Below are 25,592 nucleotides of genomic sequence, written 5' to 3'. Positions count from 1 at the left end.
TCCAGAGAGGTGCTGGAGGGGAAAATAGACGCGATAGGCACGGACTAGCCTATTAAAGGATGACCATCGAAAGCTCAAGGAATGGGTGACAACTACTCAAAAAGAAATGAGCGTCCTGCCTGAGAAGGTAACTGAGATTTAGACGACACTCACTGACCTGGAAACTAAAATCAAAGTGTTGGTAGTGAGGCCTGAAGACAGTGAGGGGAGGTCCCATTGGAATAATATCCGAGTCATCGGAGTGCCGGAGAAAGCAGAGGGGGCAAATATGGTGCTCTTCTTGGAAGACTGGGGCTCCAAGCGTAAGTTTCCCCAGAAGGGTGGTCACCCTTTCATGCACTGGAAAGAGCCCATAGAGTTCTGGCACGACTGCCAAAGCCTGGAGCCCCGCCAACACCAATAGTGACGCACCAATAGTGACGCGTCTATTGCATTTTAGGGACAGAGACTATATCTTACAACAAGCTAGTCAGCGCCAGGGACTGCAAATTGAAAATAGCGCAGTACTCATTTTTCCAGACTTCACTTGCAGAGTCCAGCGGAACAGAGCATCCTTCTTGGCAGTCAAAAAGAAATTACGCCAATTACACTTGCCATACGCAATGTTGTTCCCTGCACGACTCAGAGTGGCGGATCCTGCGGGACCTTGCTTCTTCACTACGCCTCAAGAGGCCTGGGAGTGGCTGGACACGCGGAGACCTCTGGACCATCCAAATTCCTCTTCAAAGTCACCACAACGAAGTCCGCGTAGCAAGAACACAGGGTCTAGAGCCCCATCTCCAAGAGAGCTCAGTCTAGAACGTCGTAAAGCGCTAGAGGCCGTGGCAACACATAGCCAAAAAGGTTCCAGCCCTACCTCAAGTAGAAGTGGACTGCATGGGGAAAGAACAGACACTTCACTGGATCTCAGTGGAGATGGACTTGCCAAAGATCACACCCCAGACGACGGATGAGTTTGTGGGATGAATATGATTCGGCATCCTGAACTGTGGATCTTGGAGACGCGGGGTAAACTAGTTTGGAGGGGGGGCTACTAGTACTTGTTGACTGCACTATGATAGCAGAGGTTGCAAATGGCTGGTCCGGGGCAGAATAATTTTTGCATATCTTGGAAAAGCGGCACGGCGGGGATCTGTGTCCAGAACTGTAAGTTGATTGCCCTGTAACCACTCTTGGATGTTTGAGTACTTAAATAACGTTTGGATGGGAACTAGTTCTTCGGTACGTGTCCTGGGGAGGGAGAGTTGGGGGTTTTACTGGGTTTGGGGAACGTTGAGGGGGACCAGGCGTGTCACAATGGGGGGTTTTAATGGGAGCAAGACTTACCTAAGACAATGGGATCCCCATTAGATTTAGATTTTGGAATGTAAGGGGGATGCACTACATGTTACGGCGTCATAAAATAAAGGCCTATTTGGTCCATAGGGGTATTCAGATTGCACTACTTCAGGAGACCCACATAATGGCAAAAGAAGGAGCGGCATTGCAGCGTCGCTGGAGAGGTCAAGCACTTTATACCAATTACTCAGCGTTCGCCCGGGTAGTCCTGATCTGGGTGATGGCGGGTGCACCCTTTCAGTGCACAAAGCAGATTGATCCAGACAGCAGATATGTGGTACTTTCTGGGAGATTAGATAGAAGAGATATAGTATTGGGTAGCATATATGCGCCTAGCTCGAACCAACCAACCTTCTTTTCACACCTCTCTGGGAAACTGGCCTCCGTATTCACGGGTTCAGTTTTATTAGGAGGTGACTTTAATTGCACAACTGATGCTATGTTAGGCAAACTTATAAAGTGCATAGCTGCCCCAATGAGGCATCCCAAGCGCTGACAGACGGAGGCTACAGAGAGGAAAAGTAAAGATCCTTGATCGTTCTCACCCTCCGCTCCCTAACGCACCTGTGCACAAACTAGCAGATTCATTCCCACCAGAAACACAGTGCTTAACATTCAGCGCCTCCTGCGAGTGTTGGAGGCTGACTCCTTTAGGAAAGATAAGGCGACAATCTTCGCAGTAGATATAGACAAAGCGTTTGAAGGCCTGAAATGGCCTTACCTGTTTCATGTGATGAGGAAGTTTGGACTGGGAGACAAATTTGTGAACTGGACGGCTCTCCTGTATTCCGATTCCACTGCTAGGGTTCGAACTGGTGGGTTAACATTGGATGCCTGCAACGTTGGACGGGGCACACAGCAGGGGTGCCCTCTTTCCCCCTTACTATTTGCCCTGGTGATGGAGCCATTGGCAGTGAAAGATAGAACAGGACAACCCTATCATGGACTTAATGTTTATGGGCAGATCCACTACATTGCACTCTATGCAGACGACCTGTTGTTGTTTTTGGCAGATTCAGGGGAGGCGCTTCTGGGACCGAAAGAATTGCTCCAAGGCCTAAGCAGAGCATGAGGGCTAAAAGTGAACTGGTCAAAGTCTTGTCTGTTCCCTGCAAAAGAGGGCCGGATAGGCTCACAGGAAACAGAGGGGGTAAGATGGGAAGACAGATGCCTGCCATACCTGGGTACTCAAGTATACCACACTCAGGACGACCTATTAGAGGGTAACATAGAACAAGCATTTACAATGCAACGGTCTCGCCTTTGCAAAAGTTAGAGCTATTGGCATTGTAAATGACAACATTTTTATTTATGTGTTGGTTTTGAAAACCGATAAATAAATGGCATTGTCATTTACAATGCCAATAGCTTAATCTCTCGCAAATGCGAGACCTATTGCATTTGCACCCACACACACAGCCACACGCACCCACACACACAAAGAGCCACACACACAGAGCCCAACACACACACACAGCCCAACACACACACAGAGCCGAACACACACACACAAACAGAGAGCCCAACACACACACAGAGCCCAACACACACACAGAGCCCAACACACACACAGAGCCCAACACACACACAGAGCCCAACACACACACAGAGCCCAACACACACACACACAGAGCCCAACACACACACACACAGAGCCCAACACACACACTCACAGAGCCCAACACACACACACTCACAGAGCCCAACACACACACACACACAGAGCCCAACACACACACACACACACACAGAGCCCAACACACACACACAGAGCCCAACACACACAGAGCCCAACACACACACACAGAGCCCAACACACACACACAGAGCCCAACACACACACACAGAGCCCAACACACACACACAGAGCCCAACACACACACTCACACACACAGCCCAACACACACATACACAGAGCCCAACACACACATACACAGAGCCCAACACACACATACACAGAGCCCAACACACACATACACAGAGCCCAACACACACACACAGAGAGCCCAACACACACACACATAGCCCAACACACACAGAGAGCCACACACATACATACAGAGCCACACACATACATACAGAGCCACACACACAGAGACACACACACACACACACACACACACACAGCCACACACACACACACAGAGCCACACACACACAGAGCCACACACACACACACAGAGCCACACACACACACAGCCACACACACAGCCACACACACACACACACAGCCACACACACACACACAGAGCCACACACACACACACAGAGCCACACACACACACACAGCCACACACACACAGCCACACACACACAGAGCCCCCCCACACACAGAGCCACCCCCCCCACACACAGAGCCACACACACACACAGAGCCACACACACACAGAGCCACACACACACACACAGAGCCACACACACACACACAGAGCCACACACACACACACAGAGCCACACACACACACACAGAGCCACACACACACGCAGAGCCACACACACACACACAGAGCCACACACACACACACACACAGCCACACACACACACAGCCACACACACACAGAGCCACACACACACAGCCACACACACACACAGAGAGCCACACACACACACAGAGAGCCACACACACAATTGAGAGATGGAGTGCTAACTGACTGGGAATCAGCAAATAACAGTGCTTTCGCGAAGGTTTCAAAGAGAATCTTCAAAAATCTGTGCCTTGTTGAGACGCTGCCTCGTCCGCTGCAAGCCGCTCGCCTGCACTCCCTCGACTCAGCTTCCCAGTCGTTGACCTCTCCCGTCTCCAGAGCTTCCAGTTCCTTAGTAACAGAGGGGGAGAAAGAAAAAAAGGGGGGGGGTTCACCACCCACTTGCTGAGGAACAGGTTGCTCCAGCCATTTGATGACAGTGGCTGCAGGCAGATGCAGTTAGACTACCCCAAGCCCCCAGCCATCCCCCAGAGCTGAAGCAAAGAGCCCCCGCCCTCCCCAAGGAAGGTCAAATCATAGAAGCTCAGGCTTTATGGTGATTAATAGGGAGAAATTGAAGGTTTGGAACAAGATAGCAAGGAGGGAGGAGGTCTATGCTAAGAACGTCCGAGAGGGTCTTTCTCAAAAGAATAGACCTAGGAAAAGCTCTTGATACCAGTGCCTCCATGTTGATCCTATCCAATAGTAATTAAGCTCAGCCATACTTTTGCAATTAAAGAGAGCAGCCAGGTTAGGAGCAAAAGCGTCCGCCTTATCTGTGCTCCGTGTTACAGCTGCCCAAAGAAAATCGTAAATAAGCCTCAAAAAGGTTGCCACTTTCATAAGAATACTCGCTTGCCTCAAACGCAACAGCAGAGATGTAATGTCTTACTTTAAGTGGTTATTTAGGACTTTAAACCCCCATTGGAACTCTACTCAAATGTTCCAATCACCTCAGCCTTTGACGCCCAATAAGGTAACGTAACGCTGTAACAAATCCTGACCAACAACAGTACACAAAAACCTTTAGCATATTAACACCATAAGACACCAAAAAATATCTAGGCTAGCAAAGGATGCCTCCTTGACGCAGATGTCAGGATGTTTTTAGGCAAAGCTCTAATAAACAACCAAGGTAACAAATGAAAGGGGGTGGGAGATAGAAGTAGCAATCATGCTGTACACTCCTGAATTAATCAAAATTAGCAATATAAATGAATTTGTAACAAGTAATCTAATTTTATTTTCTTCAAGATGCATGAGAAGGACATGTAGGTGTTCCATGTGACAGCACAGTGCTGACGATTAGTGACCTAAGAGTAAAGGTGCACAGCTGAATAGTAAGAAGCGAACAGAATATTGACTGTTTAGACAGTTTATTTTGGATGTACTGATTACAGTGTTTAGGGTTCACAGATTGTACGTTAAATATCCAGCCAACAAATTACTCCAACGTTTCGAACCCAGTTGTTATTTGCAAGCAGGGTCTTTATCAGTACAATAGGATAGTATTACCGTCAATACACAGAATTACTGCAGTCAGAAAAATGATCATGTAAATCAATAGGTATCAGAGAAAGGTAGCAGAGATGGAGGACAGGAGTCACAGAAGGAATCTGTGTATCTTTGCCCTTCCAGAAGGTTCGGAGGACTCAGCGGATTCTTGCATCGGCTTCCTGGAGAAATGGATTTCACAAATGACAGGCATCGTGTTAAAAAAAAGAGTTGAACTGGAAAGAACTCATTGTGTTCCCTCGTTCACGTCTCCGCACAAAAACCAGAGCCACCAGATTGTCTGTCACCCGCTGAGATACCAGGACACAGAACTGATCCTCAGCAATGTTCGTAAGAATAATCACATCCTGTGGAATGGCAAAGAAATGTTGATATCACAAGATTACCCCAAACCTACGATCAAGACTAGAAAGGGCTTCCTTGCACTATGTCTGAGACTTAAAAATGCAAACATACAATTCTTGTTCATTGTGCCTGCCAAATTCAGAATTCAATAGAACACTGCAAGATTTTGCACGGTTTTTTAAACGAAAGGGAAGGATCCTCAATGGACATGCATCCCGCACCACTATCGTTCCCAAGACTCAATTCAAAAGGCCTTTGCTGACCTCTTCAATTTACTCGGGAATATTTTTGAAAACTCTGATTTATACTTCTGCTTTTTGGGCAGGGTGTGATGATACCCTTTCATGTCCTGTTTTGTTATCTTACTATTACACACAATGTGACTGTTGGTCCTTCTAGTGATTGCTGTCCGCTCATGGCAATGCTCTGCTGTTGTCCACCTTTCATTAGCATAACACTATTCTGGCTACACATGGCCATGCCACTGGTTTTCAGTTGGGCCTCCTAGTCATTGCTGTCCACTCTCAGCACTGTGCTGTTGTTTTCTACTGTTCACTCGCATAACACTACGTCGGCCAAGCATGGCCATGCCACTGTTACCCAGCTTCTCGATGTTATACACTATAGCATTAGCTTGGTCAGGTCTGAACCTACTCTCTATGCTTGACACTTTGCCTGTTACATACCTTCCAGTACGTCAGCACCTAGTCGCCTTGAGTTGAGGTTGTCTCTATAAACCCTGGTCACTAATGCCCTTTTGAATTAATTTGTTCTGGGAGGGTTCATGTCCACTTCCACTTCCTTGGGTCTCTCTTCATTTCAGGGGCTTATGTTAGAAATCAGGCTACCTTGTCACAGAAGATCAAGTAGGAATATCAGTATTAGCATCTGTCCCTTTATCATAAAGTCCAGCTAGGATCCAACTAACTCAGAACAGCTTCATTCTGCTGTTGTCAGCCTCACAGTCAATGTTTGGGGTGGGGTGGGTGGTAGTGAGGGATTGGGAAGGGAGGGTGTGGATTGGTTGGGCTTGGGTTTAGATTGGAGTTATTTTCTGTTACTATTCTCAGTTACCTTTTCTTCTTTGATCTTGTGCTCTCATTTGATTCACACTTGACCTACAAGCCAAACAGTACCCTGGATTTACAGACACCCTGGGTTGACCTGCTGCACTGTTTTGTCATGCGACACTGTCCTGCGCTGCGAACACAGAGTCACATGCTGGTCTTAGACTCTATCTGTCCATTAGCAGCTGTGTGCTCTTGGACGCAACATGACTCTTCCCATGCTGACCTTAGGGTCCCCGACCAGTTTTCAACCACACGCTTAGCTACCCCCTCAAGCATCACTTCTGCCTAGATTGTCCCCTTCAATATGAGTAAACATCCTGTTGATATGAATCAGAAAATTGTGTCACTAAATGGCAAGGGTCTCATTCATCCAGTTAAATGGAAAAAAATTAGAATTACCTCTACAAACTCAAAGCAGACGTGATTCTTCTACAAGAAACAACATTATCCCATAGAAAAGTGGCGTCCTTTGGGAGTAGCTGGCTCTCTGACATCCTCTGCTCCCCTGCCAACAATAAAAAGGGTGGCAAACTCACGTTAATCTCTAAATACTCTGGTCTCACCATTGATTCTCATGCTACAGATGACAAGGGTAGATGGATCCTTACACACTATCCAAAAAATAACAATTGCCTTCACGTTCTCAGTGTGTACGGCCCAGATGGTGAAGAATCAGATTTTTGTGACTCCTTAGCAACTCTGATGAATCAGATCACCGCTGACAATCTTATTATCTTTGGTGGTGACCTGAATCTCCCCATTGACCTAACCATAGACAGCCAATTCCAAGCAACACTTCACTCCACCAGATGACCTAAATCACTTCTCAAACTCTGCACCAGATTCAACCTTCTTGATCCTTCTGATTTCCAAGTCCCATGCACACCTAATAGACCAGACAGACATCTTACCCGGGCTGATCTCAGATCAATTGGTGATTAACCTGTCACTGACAGGCACCAACATAAGACCCACTAAAAAGATCTAGAGATTCATTGAGGAGTCAGTCAAAGATGCTGCATCTAGGGCCACAATTGAATCTACGATTAAGAACTACCTGAAAGAAAACATGGTTTCTGATACTTCCCCGACTAACCACTGAGATGCTCTCAAGGCCACTGTTAGGGGAACCGTAATCGAAATTCAATCTAAATTAAACAAAGCCCACAGCATGGGTCTTCAGTTCTTGGAGATAGAGATTAAAGCACTGGAAGCAATATACATCTCCCATCCGGATAACCAAACTCCCTCAAGCAAAAAATGCGAATACAACCGAATTCTGAGTGATAAGGTGGTGATCTGGATTAATAAATACAAGTCCCTAAAACTTTGTGAAGCCAATAAGGCAGGGAAAATTCTGGCCTCATACTTAAAATAAAAACAAAATCGTAGGGGCATTAAAGACAATTGTAATGTCCCCATTAGAATCCTGATAAAGTCATAGAGATCCTTAAGGACTTCTACTATCCCTATTCAAGGAAGACTCTGCCCCACCACCCCCCAGTAGAGGAGTGCAAGAAGAATCTCGGAGACCATACTCCCATCTATCACGGACCGGAATCAAATGTGGCTTAGTAAACCAATAATACTTGAAGTGTGTCCAAAGCAGTTGACTCCCTCAAATCTAACAAGGCTCCAGGCCCTGACGGCCTTACGGCGAAATTTTATAAAACATTGCCTCAGTTTCTAATCCTACTCTACTGGACTTATTCCAACACTCTCAGACTCTGGTTCCATCACAGGCTCAACCAGCAAAGCCACTATAATGGTAATCCCAAAAGTAAAAAACTGCTGGTAAAAAACTATAGACCAATTTATCTAATTAATCTAGATGAAAATATCTATCCAAAATCCTCTGTAAAAGACTAGAACCATTGTTGCTATCCTTAATTGATCATTCCCAGGTGGGATTCATGAAAAACAGACTATCTAGCAACAACACTCGTCCTATGTCACATCATTGAGAAAGTCAAACTTTCCAATTCCATTGCTGTAGCTGTCACCCTCGATGCTGAGAAAGCATTTGACAGGGTCTCTTGGTTCTACCTCCGAGAGACTCTGTTGAAGTACAACCTGGGTGAGACCTTCACAAGAATGATTATGGCCCTATATAGCGCCCCTTCCGCTAGAGTACATTCAGGCAGTCTCTTATCTTCATGCTTACATTTAGAGAAAGGCACCTGCCAGGGCTGACCCCCTGTCTCCATCCCGCTTCATCCTGACACTGGAGCCACTCCTCCACAGGATCCATTCAAACCCCTTCATCTCTGGAGTTACTTTCAACCAAAGACAATAAAGGTGGCCGCATACGCTGATGATATTTTGATTGTTGGGAGACGCGGCACGCTCAGTTCCATGTCTACTAGAGACAATCGAAAGCTATGCTAGGGTGTCCGGCTACAAACTCAAGTTCAAGTTCAAAGTACTTTATTCGGCTAAAAATATAACCATAAAAGCATAACACGTAATATTACATTCGCAATAAAATGACCAAAGGTTCGATAAAAAAAAGTGTAATTCCATAGTCACAGACTGTGAGAAAAACAAAGTGATAAAAGAATTATTACTACAAAAAGAATTTAATTCATTGTTTTTTCGAAATAGTGTCTCTGACCATACAATTTAATCCATCAGGGTTAGACCCAAGAGTGGGTCAAATTAATTAAAAGTGGGGGTGAAGTAGCCACTCGAAACAAAACCACTTCTACCCGTCAGGTAATTACTCTGTGCTTTTTGACATGGGGACGGGACATATAATGATGTGAGGTAGAATTCACTTATGCTCCAGGTGGATATAGGACCATCTCCTATTTGAGGCTGCCGTGATTGAAGATGTGGGACGACATATTTCCTCCTGAATTTTACAAGTACCAAATCGCCTGCAATGTCTTTTGGTAGAGGTCCTAGCCAGCCCACCCTTCTAACACTTAGTATGGTACCATCAATGTTGCATGGCAAAGGTCTGTTTTTAGATTACCAGAACGTGGCCTTGTTTCTTAGGTCCTGTTGTCTTTCGTTATTCCCCTTAGAAAGTTCTGGTACTCCCGCGAGGACGCACACAAAAGGAGCGGCCTCCGGTGGCAAATGTAGGAGATTAGTTTTATACGGCATATTCTCACTGGTTGCTGCTAACCCCTTATGTATTGTAGATGCTTTGTTCGGCCCTGCTCTAGAGTAAGAGCTCCGTGCTGTTGGACCTGGTTTCGAGGAGTTCAGGGTTATCTTTTGTAGGGTTGCTAATTGTTTACGGGTAGTCTTACTTTGTATGGTGGATTTAGGCATATCTGTGGGGGCTAGGTGCTGTGGCTGAGAGGCTCCTGCCAGGGTTTTTATGAGTGGCGAGTTAGCCTTAATCGCTTCCTCGACACCCGTGAGCCTATCCCCTAAGCTAATTATTTTTTCGATCAAGGGAGATATTAATGTTTTCAGCATATTTTCGATCGAGGCCAGTAAAGAAGCCTGGATAGGTGCAATGCTGGAAGTGTTAGGCAGTGGGGGATTTGGGTTTAGTTTTTGTTGCTTTGCCTGACTCCCCATTTGTTTAACCCCATCTCTCTTCCTTTTGGTAGAGGGGACCTGTGATGACACTATAGATTTGAGATTTAACTTTGATCGTACAAGAAGGGGAGTACCCTGGGAGCTTTCAGTTAGTTGGTGTTGTCTATGGGGCTGGGGACTAGTGGTTGCTATAGTGCAAATAGGGGTACTAATTTGCACATATCCTGATTCCACAGGGGCGTACGTGGATTTGCATAATGTATTTAGTTCCTCCAGTAGAGATAAATCTGGTGCTGCATCGGGAGTCTGTACAAGAGAACATATACTACAAGGACAATCCATGATGGGGGATCGTTCTATTCTCTCTAGTTCACTTGAAATGGGGAGAGTTACCCTCTTAATGAAGTAGTCCATTGACCCCTTAAGCGTATAACCCTGGGAGGAAGTATTTCTGGTATCCTCCATGCGGATCATAGCGGAATGGGTTATACAAGTTAAAACTGGTTGAACATCAACAGCCGGGGAAAAGTTCAACAAAGTTGACGCTCTGGAGGGACCTGTAATAGACTGGGGAATGTCGAAGAATATCTGTACCTTATGACTATATTTTACTTCCTTCCGCGGATCAGAATTGAAAGGAGGGTGCCCTGTCCCGGCCTCTTCTAGCCCCTGATGGCCACAGATGGCCCGCCCTATGCCCGGGCTCAGCCCGGCGCGTCCCGCGACGCGGGGGCTCTAGCTGGGCTTTAGAGCACCTCCCGGGGCGGTACAGGGTGTGCGCGACTTCCGGTCGCTTGGTCCGCTGGGCAATGGAGTCCGCCGTGCCGCGATGTCCCAATGATGCGGCGGAAGGCGGTAACAGTGCTTGAAAGCAGCGCGGAAATGCTGCGGGGCTCCAGTAACCCTCCACCACTCCCTGGTCAGTAACGTTGTGACCCCTCAATAAAGACACGTCTGAAATCATGGTATTGAACAATCTTTGTTCAAGGGACCTTTTTAATTTTACAGGTTTAACTTGTTAACTTATTATTATTATTCATTAAATACCTGTCCCTCAAACCAGACCTTGTCACTCAGAACCACGGAACACTAAGACATCCCAATCCAAAAGAAATTAATCTTGCAATTTGGTGCCTGAAGTCTTAGAATTTGGATACTTAAATGGACTTCAAGGATGTATGAACATTCTTAAAGAGGCTCGTAAACCTACCACAAGACAATATTATGGGGCAAAATGGAAACGTTTCATTATGTCCTGCCACAAACATGACACCAGTCCTCTTCATGCAAAGGTAGAAAGAATTTTTTTTTTCCCTATTGCATTTACAACATGCAGGGTTGGCAGACACCGCTATACGATTCCCTATTGCAGCATGTTTACAAATAGACAACACCTATCAGTGTTTAAAATTCCAGTTATCAAAGCCTTTATGGAGTGCCGTAAAAGGAAAATTCCACCTGCTCCAGCATGGAACTTAAACATTGTCCTAACAAGACTAATATGTCCACCTTTTGAACCACTACACTCTTGCCAATTGCAGTACCTCTCATCGGAACTTTACTTTTTAATCGCTGTTACTTCTCATAGAAGCGTCAGCGAAATACAGGCATTAACTCTTGAGGAGCCCTTCTTTCAAATACATCGTGACGTGGCTTTCTTAGGGAACATTCCTATTACTGATATTTGTAAAGCAGCAAACATAAGGAGATCATGGACGGAGCGCTGAAACTTTTCAGACACTCACCCCAGTCACATATCTGCATTGAATCCATCATCATTCTTTAGCTCACTCCACCACGCCAGTTCAGACACAGCCATATGCAAATCAATCTTGACCCTGTTCCTCATGCGAACAGTCCAGCCCGAACTGCCGAGCCAGGTCTTCCCTGGACCGGAAACAAGCATCCTGGGGCTGGTTTCGGGGTAATAAGTGAGCGAGGGACACAGGTCTGGGCATACCCTGCCAACTTATGGTGAACATGGAAAACACAAGGCTATGATGGACGGAGCGCTATTGATAGAGCCCCAGTAGCTGAAGATACTTACAAATAAGATTTGTAGTGCATGTCTTATAAATTAATACTATTAAAAGCATTTGAAATACAGAATGATATATGAATAGCCTTTATATATGTAGAATATACATTGACTATTTAAACATTTTTGATTTTGATGCTAAATATTTTTGCTTCTTATATCAGGTATCGCTTGTTAAGTCGTGTCAAACCTGCTCATTTCGATGTTGATTGGGGAGTGGAAGACGATTCACATTTGCTATTGGGAATACTTGAACATGGTTATGGAAACTGGGAGCAAATTAAAACCGATCCTGAACTTAACATGGCTGACAAGGTAAAGTTGCATGCCAGACCATATGTGACCTCTGACTGGAGTACTCCATCACTGTGCATTCAGAGTGATAAGCTATATGTATTCAAATGCACCAGTGTATGCCTTTTTTTAAAAACTAAAAATCACTCTACCTCACCTGTCTCACAAACATAGATCCATTGTCATTCTTCTCATGCGGGCAAGTCACTGATGGTTGATCCTGTACACCTATATTCAACTGTTGACCCAAAGTCTGTTGAATCTTCTGTACCTATCATTCTTCCTCTCTAACTTTCACGTTGTATTATTTCCTACTTCTTTCAAAAAGTAATTTGTTTCTGCTTAAAAGTAAATTCTGTAATATTTCAAACACTTCTAGCTTCTTCTGTCTCAGGCTGCTTTTAGCTCAATTCAGAAATTTTGGTGTATACAGATTCTTCCTGTTTAATTCAATTCTTCACTGTTCTGCGCTTTTTATTCCGGTTTGCTATTTTTGCATATAAAACAAGACAAAACAAATTTTCAGAGCATGTCATTCTGGCCTTTCCATCTCTTGTACTGTTCTTTTTTTAACTGCCAGTGTATTTGACATTGTTTAAGGTGAAAGCATAGTCGCCTCATTTTGATGAGAACAGTGAACCTACTTCTCCATTTTTTTTAATCCTCTTTCACTATTGACGTAGAGCAGGTTTTTTTTATTTAGCTTGACACAATTTTCTGCGCTTCTTCCTAACTTATCAATTGATTTCAGAGTTGCTGTCAGATTTGACAATGCTCAAAGCATTGTCTCTTTCCCTGCATATTCTTTTGTCTTGTTTTTTTGTTTTACACTTTCACTTGTTTCGCTAACCTGTATTCACCCCAGACCTAAATCCAAGTATTTGTTCCCAATAGTTAAGATGTATGCACCCTGCTGTTTGTAAATTCCAGAAAATATTTATTTATTTTTAAGATCATTCCTATGGAACCAGACAAAAAACCCCAAGGAAAGCACTTGCAGTCAAGAGTCGACTACCTGCTTAAACTGCTGAAGAAGGAGCTGGTGAGAAAGGAAGCTGGTCTTGGTGAAGAGGTGAGTGTCGCTGTACAGGAACTAGAAAGAAATGGTCTGCCACTGCATGGCACACATCACCAGTCAGAGTTGTGTAAGATGGATATCAACATCTTCAGTGGGAATATTTAGTAAATCCAGGGACAGTACAGATTTATTTTCTTTGTTTTATTTTCTCCCTCTCTATCCCTCTGTGTGTTGTGCACAATTTATCAGTCTCAGGAAGTGTTTTTATGTTTCTTTTGTCTAGGTATCTGCCTGAGTTTCTCTATTGATTTGTTTTACACCTTTGTGTGCAACTGTAGGGAAGTGGGCCATTATTTGTATGGCCTGCACATGTAGTGGGTTCACATTCACTCCTTTACTGGGAACTAAGCGACCCAGTGTACTGCTGGACCCTGTCAGGGTAGCGAAGCAGAGTAGTTCAAGGCCTATTCATGGGAGGTGGTATGGGCTAGTAATTGCCATTCGCTAGCACACAATAACAACACTCAACAAATGGCTGTCCAGTCTTGTGCTTTTTCTTTAGGAAAGGGAAAAAACACATTTATTACTCAAACCCTACTTAGTACTACGTAGTAATTTACAAATCTATCTATCGATCTATCTATCTATCTAGAGAGACAGATAGATAAGGCTGGCTGAAATACCTTTGGCAACATTACATTTGACCCCTAAAAGGTCATGACCCCAAAAGGCACAGTTACCCCCTCCCTCCACATTGTAGCACATAACCATATAGGAAGGTGTCACTTTAACTGAGGTCAATGTTACCACACCTAAAGACCAGAATCACATGCTATAATATGTCATTCCTTCATTGACTCCAGTAACCATAATCCATCTGTAATCATTATAAATAATAAAGCATTGCAACCAAGTACACACATTAAAATTAATAAAACATTGCTGCCTTTCAGGAATAATCATTGCTGTCAGCTACAAGGACACCTATAAATAAAGCTTTAAACATAAAAAATGTACATAAAGCTTTGTTTAAACATAATCATGTTTCTCCAGCATTGGGGTGTCTTTCATAGATTCACATGCCTGAATCATTCCCTGTCATCGGAGTGGGAGTCCCACGGTACATAAAAAAGCAATAATATGCCATAATTCCATAGAAACAACCTGGTAAAACCAACCAGGAAGTCAAGTAGCCCAAGCTACAGGAGAAATAACCTCCACATCCATGACTATCCTAGTCATTTTGTATAGTCCAAACTGCAGCCAATCAGGCGACGGCACCCACCAGAAGGTTCTCCCCAGAGGTTCAGGCTCTCAGATTTTCTACCGCACGTCGTGTGAAGGGAGTCTCTCAGAGCTCTGCTCAGTACTTATCTATTTTCCTTCAGGAATCTACTTTTGAAGATGTCATCATCTTTATTCAGGCCCTGTGACTCTTTTGGAAAGCTCAGGATTTTTAAGGAAGAACCCCACAAGAAGTGCATCTACTGCCTGTACCCTGACCACCAGGTGAAGGACTGCAAGATTTGTAGGACCTTCCCTCAGAAGACCCTCAGGGACAGGGCGGGCCGCCTGCTTTTGTGGATACAAAAGCTAAAGGATCAGGATCATCCTGTTTCAGAGGTAGGCAGTATTGCCTCTGGGTCTACCTCAGCCTCTAGAAAGAAAGCTGCAGAGGAGGTACTTTCTTCTCCTGGGGCTAAAGTTGCTAGGAAGCAGCAACCTACTAAGGGGTCTGAGAAGCCTTCCACATCTAAGGCTACTCCCCCTACTAAGGAAAAAGTTGGGTCATCCACTCCCCCGAGAAGATCAACCCAAAAGTTACCTCAAAAATCTTCTTTGAAGACTTTACCTCAGAAATCGACCCTGCCGTCGATGGGGCCTCAGTCAACTTCTTCGTCGACCAGGATTCCATGCAGCGCTACTTCAACGTCTACGGTAACTTTTACCTCTCCTAAGCCTGACATGATTATGTCAACAGCGTCTTCACCGTCGACGATGGTCTATGTATATGTCAGACCTATCTCGTCGACGACAGAGTCTTCATCTGCTGTTGTCAGCGCCTCGTCGATGAGCAAACTGAAGAAAATTCCGTCAACATTAGCTTCGTCAACGTCACCGTCGACGGTTGCCTTACCGTCGACGGGCTCGTCGACGATTACCTCGCCGTCGACGGAGAAACCACCGTCTATGAAGCCATTACCGTCGACGAGGACATCGTCGACGAAGACATCAACGTTGACGAAGCCACTGCCGTCGACGAAGCCAGCATTGTCGACGAAGCCAACATCGTCAACGAAGACACCGCCGTCAACGGAGCCACCGCCGTCGACGAAAGCAACTTTACCGTCGACGAGCCATGTGATGGGGCCTCCGTCAACGCCGCAACTATCCTCATGTACCACCATGCAGGTCTGGTCGCCGTCTACGGTGTTTACATCCGCACCAAAGCCTTCTTTGCTTCAAAGGCAAGGTTCAAACTTGGAACCTTTATCTCCTCTACATTTGTCACCTCAAGTTCCAGATAAGTTACTGGATTCTGATGAAAGCGAGGAGGATTCCTGTGAAGGAAAGGTTTGGGACAGCAACAAGTCCTACGGAATTAAATATTAAATATAAGGAGGAGGAACAGGAAGATCTGTATTCACCTGAGCACGTGACGTCGCCTGTGGCTAATGTTTCTTCAGCTCAAGTGCCTATAGCATTGCTTACAAACCTGCAGAGCATGCTGGATGATTATTACAGGAGTTTTCCTCCATCGGAGTCAGCAAGCTCTGTACCTCCTACTCCAGTAGTTCAAACGCCTGTTCCGGATTTCAGACCCCCGAAGTCTCCTCCACCTACAACGTCCAATCAACCGGACGAGCAGCACTCTTCTGATGAAGAAGAAAAGGAAGAAGGAGAAGCGGACGGTAGTTCCTTGATGTCGGAGTGGGATGATTATCAGGTGCAAACTCCTTCTCCTCCACCACCGGCTACCGCTGATTCACCTCCAGTGGATGTAGGTGGTTTTCACCTTTTAATGGAGCGGCCTACAAAACGCTTCCATATTGAAATGGAACATACAGAGCAGGAGTGCTTTTTGTATGATTTTAAAGACCAGCCGAGGAAGCAATCAAAGTCTATTCCAATCATATAATTTATCTGGAAGGAGGGAATTAAAGTTGTCTACTCTGGCTTCCATACCTCCAGCCCAGCCAAGAATTGATAAGAAATATAAGGCTCCTGATAAGTCCCCAGCTTGCCTTGTGGGGCACCCGAAGTTGGATTCAGTAATTGTACAGGCTGCGCAGAAAAGATCAAGGAACCCTCCAATCGCAGACACTCCAGATAGGGATGGCAGGCGTTTGGATGCTATTGGAAAGCGAGTTATAACTATGGCAGCTACCACAGTCCGAGTCGCCAACTCACTGGCCATCCTGGGCAGATATGACCAGCAAATGTGGTCAGATATCGCGCAGTATGTTAATTTGCTGCCAGAACCTTCCAAGTCCGAAGCTCTAAAAGTTCTACAGAAAGAAGAAAGAATATCAACAGAGATAATTGATTCTGCAGTTGACGTAGCCTCAACTGGCTTCAGGCAATTAGCAAGGGCTGCCGTCTTACGCAGGCAAGGTTGGCTTAAGTCCACTTCGTTCCGCCAAGAGGTCCAGGCCAAGGACATACCTTACGACGTAGAGCATCTGTTTGGTCCGCAAGTGGAAGAAGCACTGCAGACAATCAAGAAGGACACGGAGACGGCTAGATCCCTGGGCACCCTACAATTTCGTAAGCCGCCCTTTCGAGGCGCGATATGACGGGGATCGTTCTCTAATAGGGGAGGGTATACTCAACAGTCCTCCTATAGGCAGGGAAATCAACGCTACCAAGGCCAACGTTATCAGTCCTACGGTCAGCGCAACACCAATTACTCCCAGAACAAGAGAAAACCTGCTTATCGCGGAAAGGATAAACGGCAATGAGCCTTGTCACCTGCCACCGCTTCTACCGCAATCTCACGAAAAAATTGGTGGACAAATATCGAAAATCTACTCAAAATGGTAATCGATAACATCGGACAGGTGGGTCCTGGACATTGTGGCCAAGGGCCATGACCTCGAATTCGTAAAGTTTCCTCCAAACGTTCCCCCAAAGGGCCCACCTCCAGCTCATCTCAAGGAGCTGTTTGCCCAAATCAGTTTGATGTTAAAATAAGGAGCGATCGAAAAAGTTCCTCAGCATCTGAGAGTAATGGGATTCTATTCCAGATTCTTTCTAGTAAAGAAAAAGTCAGGAGAATGGCGTCCAATTTTAGATCTCCGTGCTTTAAACAAATTTCTGAAAAGGCTGACATTCCGAATGCTGTCGCTACAGGAAATATTGCATCTTCTATCTGTGGGAGACTACATGGCGACCTTGGATCTCCAAGATGCATATTTCCACATCCCCATCTTACCTCGTCACAGAAAGTTTCTGCGATTCAAAGTGGCTGACCGGGATTATCAGTTCAGGGTCCTTTTCTTTGGACTACGCTCAGCACCCAGGGTATTTACAAAAGTCCTGGCGCTGGTAGCAGCACACCTCCGGCTGGAGGAAATACAAATGTTTCCTTACTTAGACGATTCCCTTATCCAATTCTTATGCAGACGCAGACAACCAGTTTCATCGGTGTCTGATTCTCTTTCAGTCTCTGGGTCTGTCCCGAGAGCAAATCTCAGTTAGTTCCATCCCAAAGACTAGCCTTCTTGGGAGCGACACTGGACACTCAGCGGCTCCAAGCGTTTGTATCTGACGAAAGACAACGAAAGATGCAAAACATGGCTCGGAATCTACTTTTGAAAAAGTCAATTTCTGTCCGACACTTCAAATCCTTTCTGGGGATGGTATCATCATGCATTCCCTTGATACCAAAGGAAGAACTCAGCCGGCAATGGTTGCAGGTCTCAGGCTCATTCGAGGATCTCAACCAGATCACCCCTCGCATGAGAGGTGCCCTTCACTGGTGGACACAGAGAAAGAATTTGAAACAAGGTTGTGCATTCCTTCAGGACGCTCCAACCTTTACAATTACCACAGACGCATCCCTCGAAGGATGGGGAGCTCATCTTCAGGGACTAACAATCAGCGGCAAGTGGAGTCCTCAGCAGAAGCAATGGCACATCAATCTGTTAGAACTCAGAGCCATTTTCCTAGCCCTCAAGGTCTTTCACGCAGTCATTCAGGGAGCCACAGTATTGGTTCGCACAGACAATACGAGTATGTTCTATGTGAACAAGCAAGGGGGCACAAGATCGGCTCCTCTGTCTCAGGAAGCCCAACAGCTGTGGGAATGGGCGATACGACACTGAATAAATCTTCAGGCGATGCATGTACCGGGAACGGCAAACGTTCTTGCGGACACTCTCAGCAGGACAACGGTGTCAAATCACGAGTGGGAACTCCATCAGCAAACTTTGGATTGGATTTTTCAACAGTGGGGTCTTCCAGATCTTGACCTTTTTGCGTCCAGGAAGAACAGCAAATGCTGGTTCTTTGCAAGCTGGCATCCCCAAAAAGACTCTCAAGGGAATGCGTTTTCGATCAACTGGTCTCAAGAATTTGCTTACGCCTTCCCTCCGATACCAATGGTTTCCAGGGTCCTGCGGAAGATGAAGAAGGAACCGTGTCGACTGATTCTCATTGCCATCAGGTGGCCTCGCCAATACTGGTTCACCGAGCTCCTTCTCCTATCGGAGTGCGAACCTATTCAGCTCCAACCAATTCCGGACCTCCTTTCCATCCAGGATGGTCAGATCTTCCATCCAGACCCAGCATCTCTGAAGTTAGCGGCCTGGCGCCTGAGTACTTTGAATTCGCCCATCTGAATATCCCTGCAGATTGCAAGGAAGTACTGGCCAAAGCAAGAGCACCTACTACTGTTAAAACATACAGACTTAAATGGAAGAGATTCTGTATTTGGTGTCTTTCAGCTGGACTTCATCCTTTTCTAGCTACGCTAGAGCAAATCTTACCTTTTTTCTTGCACCTGGCAAAGTCGGGGTTGTCGCATGCAACTCTGAAAGTTTTCCTAGCAGCAATTTCAAGGTACAGACAAGATGGGTCCACCTCACTTTATTTTTCAAGAATAATAAAACAATTCTTCAAGGGACTTTTTAGAATGTTTCCTCCGGTACGTCGTCCACCACCATCGTGGCATCTCAATGTAGTATTAGCGCAGCTCATGCGCCATCCTTTTGAACCGATACACAGAGTCGATTTGAAATTCCTTACATGGAAGGTGTCACTTTTATTGGCCTTGACTTCCTCTAGAAGAGTCAGCGATATCCAGGCTTTGACAGTTCATCCACCTTTCTTGTAGTTCGGACATGACTCGGTGATGCTCCGCACAAACCCAAAATTCATGCCTAAGCTGCCTTCAGACTTTCACCTAAATGAGCCAGTTATTTTAAAGACATTTTTTCCTAACCCACAATCCCCTGCGGAACGGGCATTGCATACACTGGACATTAAGAGCTGTTTAAAATTCTATTTACAAAGTACAGCCACTTTACGTAAATCTGATCAGCTGTTTATCGCCTATGGAGGAATCCTCAAGGGCCAAGCAGTATCTAAACAAACAGTTGCAAGATGGATTTCTGCAGCTATCGATTTGTGCCATACACAAGCAGGAAGACCTTTGCAAGCAACTCCAAAAGCGCACTCTACAAGAGCCGTGTCCTCATCAACTGCTCTTTTCGCTGGAGTCCCTCTCCAGCACATCTGCAGAGCAGCAACATGGGACAGCCGCCATACTTTCACCAAACACTACTGTTTGGATGCAGCCAGCGAGACCGATGCTTCAGTGGGTCAAGCAGTTCTGCGTAATCTTTTCAAATAAGGTGAGCCTCTGTTTCCCACCTCCTCTTTTGCTGTCAGATGCTTGTTATGCTTTATTGCTCTTTTATGCATGCTCATGTAACTGCATTTCTGCATGATTATATATTGTATATTATGGGCATCTTTTATATGCAAGCTTTACTGCAAATAGCGTCTGTCGAACACGTATATATATACTGCTCTCTACTCTGATTCAGGCGTATGAACCTATGAAAGACACCCCAATACTGGAGAAGAACAATAGTTACTTACCTGTAATCTGTGGTTCTCCAGTATTGGTGTCTTTCATAGATTCACATGTACCCACCCACCTCCCCTTGGAGGCTCTAGGCTACTATGGTTATCATCACTCCTTTGCGAGAAAATCTGAGAGCCTGAGCCTCTGGGGAGAACCTTCTGGTGGGTGCTGTCGCCTGATTGGCTGCAGTTTAGACTATACAAAATGACTAGGATAGTCATGGATGTGGAGGTTATTTCTCCTGTAGCTTGGGCTACTTTACTCCCTGGTTGGTTTTACCAGGTTGTTTCTATGTAATTATGGCATATTATTGCTTTTTTATGTACCGTGGGACTCCCACTCCGACGACGGAATGATTCAGGCATGTGAATCTATGAAAGACACCAATACTGGAGAACCACAGATTACAGGTAAGTAACTATTGTTCTTCCAGTGGGCACAGCATCAGAGCAACCTGTCCGACCACGTCCTGATCTCAGAGGGCACTGCGACTCAGCTGCAGTGGTTGCTCACGGACTGCGATTGGGTCAGTGGCAGATCCCTCTCCTTCCCCAACCGGAGCACACAGTGGTGACAGATGCGTCCCTTCTTGGATGGGGGGCCACATAGGAGAGGCGGAGATCAGAGGCCTCTGGTCTCCGGCGGAGTCCCGGCTCCATATCAACCTTCTGGAGCGGCTGGAAATCTGGCTTGCACTGAAGGCATTCCTTCCCTCTGTCCGGGGAAGTGTAGTGCAGGTGTTCACGGACAACACCACTGCCATGTGGTACTGCAACAAACAGGGCGGGGTGGGGTCGTGGACCCTTTGTCAGGAGGCTCAGCGCCTCTGGACATGGCTGGAACACCAGGGCGTCACCCTGGTGGTTCAACACCTGGCAGGTTCCCTGAACGCCTGGGCAGGCGAACTCAGCCGCCGGTGCATGATGGATCACGAGTGGCGTCTGAATTCAGACGTGGTGCAAGGTCTCTTTCAGCAGTGGGGAGAGCCTTGGTTAGATCTATTCACCACCAAAGTGAAAGCGCAATGTCATCAGTTCTGTGCGTTGGAATATCCATGGCGGCACTAACTCGCGACGCTTTTCGTCACAAGTGGAGTTGCGGTCTGCTGTACGCCTTTCCGCCTATACCACTTCTGCCCAGAGTGCTGAAGAAGATCAGCGGCGACCGGGCCCAAGTCATCCTTGTGGCTCCGGACTGGGCACGAAGATACTGGTATCCCCAGCTACTCAGTATGTCAGTTGATCCCCCGATTCGTCTGCCTCTTCATGAGGACCTTCTGACGCAGCAACAGGGGACGGTCCTCCACCCGAACCTGTCCAGCCTCCACCTACATGCGTGGAGATTGAGCGGCGACTGTTGAGGCCATTTGACTTGCCTCCTGAAGTCTGTGATGTCACTCTGGCAGCCAGGTGTCCCTCCACAAAAACTGTATACGTCTACAGGTGGAACAAATTTGTGGCACGGTGCACAGCAAAGGCTGTGGATCCCCTTTCCGCCCCCCTATCTGATGTTCTCTTTCTTCTTTCCCTGGCCCAGCAGGGCTTTGCTCTGGGGACCATCAAGGGATATCTTTCAGCGGTTTCCGCCTTCTTGAGGCTTCCTGATCAGCCTTCTCTTTTCAAGTCCCGTTGTAGGAGAGTGGGGTCTGCAATCCCATGGCCACCCCGGATTTTTGCTTTTTGCTTCACTGGTTTACGACTTTCCCTGGCTGTGGGCCTGCTAATCAGACACACAGCCTAGCTGTTCTCTCTCTAAATTGACAACCATGTACTTTAGGTGCATTTACCAATTGGTACTGGGCCACCTTATCAGTCCCTGTACAGTATACCTTAGGTATCCAGGGCATAGGTGTACCCAGGGCCTACCAGGGGCTGAGGCATGTATTATGCCACCCCTGGCTGGCCATCTAAAACTGACACAACTGGCTGCACGACAGCTGGGGCAAGGTGGTGTAATCACCCTTTGCTTTAGATATAGTATTCCTATATCTAACCCTAAAATGGACACATATATTCCTATCAGTCACTCCTATGGCAGGCCTTATCAATCCTGAAGGTAGAGTGCTTGGAATTATTGAGATGGTGCTCTGGCATGAGCTGAGCCCGTTTGCAGCTTGCGGAACCAAGTCCTTATAGCTGTTCCATGATAACGCTATACCCTATACTCTTAAGTGCATTATAATCCTCGCGGTTAAATGCTAACTTTGGCATAGCATTATCAAAACATGTCGAGTAAGGTGTCATACGAAATGGAATACTAACCCCTCGCCAATTCTGGCGACGGGGTTAGCATTCCACCCTTCTAGAGGGACATGACATGTCTGTAACTGTAAACCCCGGTTAAAGTTAACTCGAGCCTCAGCATCACAAAATGGATGCTGCCACCGCAGACACAAGTCTGACCTCCTGCTGCTGGGAGTCCTTCCAGCAAGGGAGGCTCAGACAAAGGGTTTCCTGCCTTGGGAGGTGCTTGCACCACCCCAGACAGGATTTTGTGTATTAGGTAGGCCAAGGCTGAAAGGAATGAGGAATGCCTGGGGCACACAAGGTGCCCTGTGCATACACCGGTTCCAACCAGTTGCTGGGGCACTCCAGCACCAGCTCTGGCGGGAAACTGGACAAAGGATAGGGGGTGTTGCCACCCCCCTTCCTGGTCCCACCCAGGGGAGGGACCTAGTCGTAGTGCAGCCCCCTTTAGCTGAATAAAGGTAGGAGCTGGTCCCATTCCAAGTTAGATTAATCTTGACAACTTCCGCGAAGAACTCTTGACCTTCGACCTCCTGGACACCAGAAGACTGAAGAATCTCCCCTATGGTCAGGGAGTGACCATCCTGCTTCGCAGGCACCATCAAGCTCCTGTGCGGTTTGCTGCAAAGTCCTTCCATCCCGGAATCCGACGACCCAGCTCGACAAGACCCGGACCTCCAGACCTCTCTGACCTCTACCCACATCCACAGCACAGCTGGGACCCGTGGGTGCGACGAGCAACGTGGAGACGGCCATCTTGAAGAAACCTGCACAGCGCTTCCTGCACGACCCCTAAGGGTTCCTCAAGTGAGTGCATTGGGGACTGAGAAGCCCCACACCGACGCAGCTCCTGCACCAAAGACCAGCCCCCCAGCATCCCCGTGATCTGCGTGGGGCCTTTTTGCCTGGTTGCTGCCCTTCCTGTTGTGTGGTCACTTGCCGGCTGGCTTGTGCCCTCTGAGACGACGACCCGAAGAATTCGACTCTGCTAGTCTGGTCCCCCAGACTGGCCCTTGCTTCCTTGTGGAAGAGAAGCACCCCGGACCCTTTTGGTCCACACCAGACGCCATCTTTGTTCCACCGCGTGGCTTGCATTAGCCAAGGCCTGTTGTCCCGATCGACGATCCGACACCGCCAACAGCAGGAGACTACGTAGGACAGCTCGTTCCTCCAGCCTGGTCGTGAAGAACAGCTCCTGGTCCGCGCAGCTACAGAGAGAAGCGACCCTTCCTTCACCTGAACGCGGCGACAGCATCTGGTTCCCTCCTGGTTCCAGCACCGTCACTGGCTAGTGACCAAGACTCTGTTCCCTTCCCTTTCAGGACTTCCATCTTCCAGTTCCATCCTTGGAACCACCGGACTCCTCCATCTGGCTGCCTGCCAGCAACTTCTTGTTTCAGGCATCACCGGGATCAACGCAGCAAACCCGACACTACTTCAGCCCTATGCACCGCAGCCTGTGGGTTAGGTAACTAAAGCTTCTAGGTCCTGAAGTCTGTGTTCACTATCCTAGTGTCCAGGTCCACTGTTGTTTTCCCTCCATCCAGCCGGGTTCGTCCGGTGAAGGAAAGTACTGTAAGGAGATCCAGAGGCTGGAGGATCGGTGGGACTACGCTACAAACTAGGTAAGTAAGGAGCAGGAGGCCCACGGGACTCACGTGCAGAGTGGAAACTCTCACGCGGGATGCGTACCAACGTCTTTGGATGCTACAGTTTACAAAGTTACGGATTCCGGCGAACCCAGCTGGATGGAGGGAAAACAACAGTGGACCTGGACACTAGGATAGTGAACACAGACTTCAGCACCTAGAAGCTTTAGTTACCTAACCCACAGGCTGCGGGTGCATAGGGTTGAAGTAGTGTCGGGTTTGCTGCGTTGATCCCGGTGATGCCTGAAACAAGAAGTTGCTGGCAGGCAGCCAGATGGAGGAGTCCGGTGGTTCCAAGGATTGAACTGGAAGATGGAAGTCCTGAAAGGGAAGGGGACAGAGTCTTGGTCACGTGAGGCACGAGCTGTCCCACGTAGTCTGCTGCAGTTGGCGGTGTCGGATCGTCGATCTGGACAACAGGCCTTGGCTAATGCAAGCCACGCGGAGGAACAAAGATGGTGCTTCTCTTTCACAAGAAAGCAAGGGCCAGTCTGGGGGACCAGACTAGCAGTGTCGAAATCTTCGGGTCGTCGTCTCAGAGGGCACAAGCCAGCCGGCAAGTGACCAGACAACAGGAAAGCAGCAACCAGGCAAAGGGCCCCACGCAGATCACGGGGATGCTGGGGGGCTGGTCTTTGGTGCAGGAGCTGCGTCGGTGTGGGGCTTCTCAGTCCCCAATGCAATCACTCGAGGAACCCTCAGGGGTCGTGCTGGAAGCGCTGTGCAGGTTTCTTCAAGATGGCCGTCTCCACGTTGCTCGTCGCACCCACGGGTCCCAGCTGTGCTGTGGATGTGGGTAGAGGTCAGAGAGGTCTGGAGGTCCGGGTCTTGTCGAGCTGGGTCGTCGGATTCCCTCCCTGACAATAGGGGAGATTCTTCAGTCTTCTGGTGTCCAGGAGGTCGAAGGTCAAGAGTTCTTCGTGGAAGTTGTCAAGATAATCTAATCTGGAACGGGACTAGCTCCTACCTTTATTCAGCTAAAGGGGGCTGCACTACGACTAGGTCCCTCCTCTGGGTGGGAC

General features: G+C 47.2%; 1 protein-coding gene across 2 annotated transcripts in view; it reads left to right on the top strand.

Moving 5' to 3' along the window:
* Positions 1–25,592, top strand: part of CHD2 (chromodomain helicase DNA binding protein 2) — a 2,197,496-nt gene that overhangs the window by 1,714,535 nt on the left and 457,369 nt on the right. For both annotated transcript variants that reach the window (XM_078683153.1, XM_078683151.1), the window contains 2 exons: positions 12,435–12,585; positions 13,517–13,636. In XM_078683153.1, coding sequence (XP_078539279.1) covers positions 12,435–12,585; positions 13,517–13,636 — 271 coding nt within the window. The remainder of the gene's footprint in view (positions 1–12,434; positions 12,586–13,516; positions 13,637–25,592) is intronic.

This window comes from Lissotriton helveticus, chromosome 3_1 (assembly GCF_964261635.1).
Source record: "Lissotriton helveticus chromosome 3_1, aLisHel1.1, whole genome shotgun sequence".
Taxonomy (NCBI): domain Eukaryota; kingdom Metazoa; phylum Chordata; class Amphibia; order Caudata; family Salamandridae; genus Lissotriton; species Lissotriton helveticus.
This window is presented reverse-complemented; position numbering and strand designations above follow the sequence as displayed.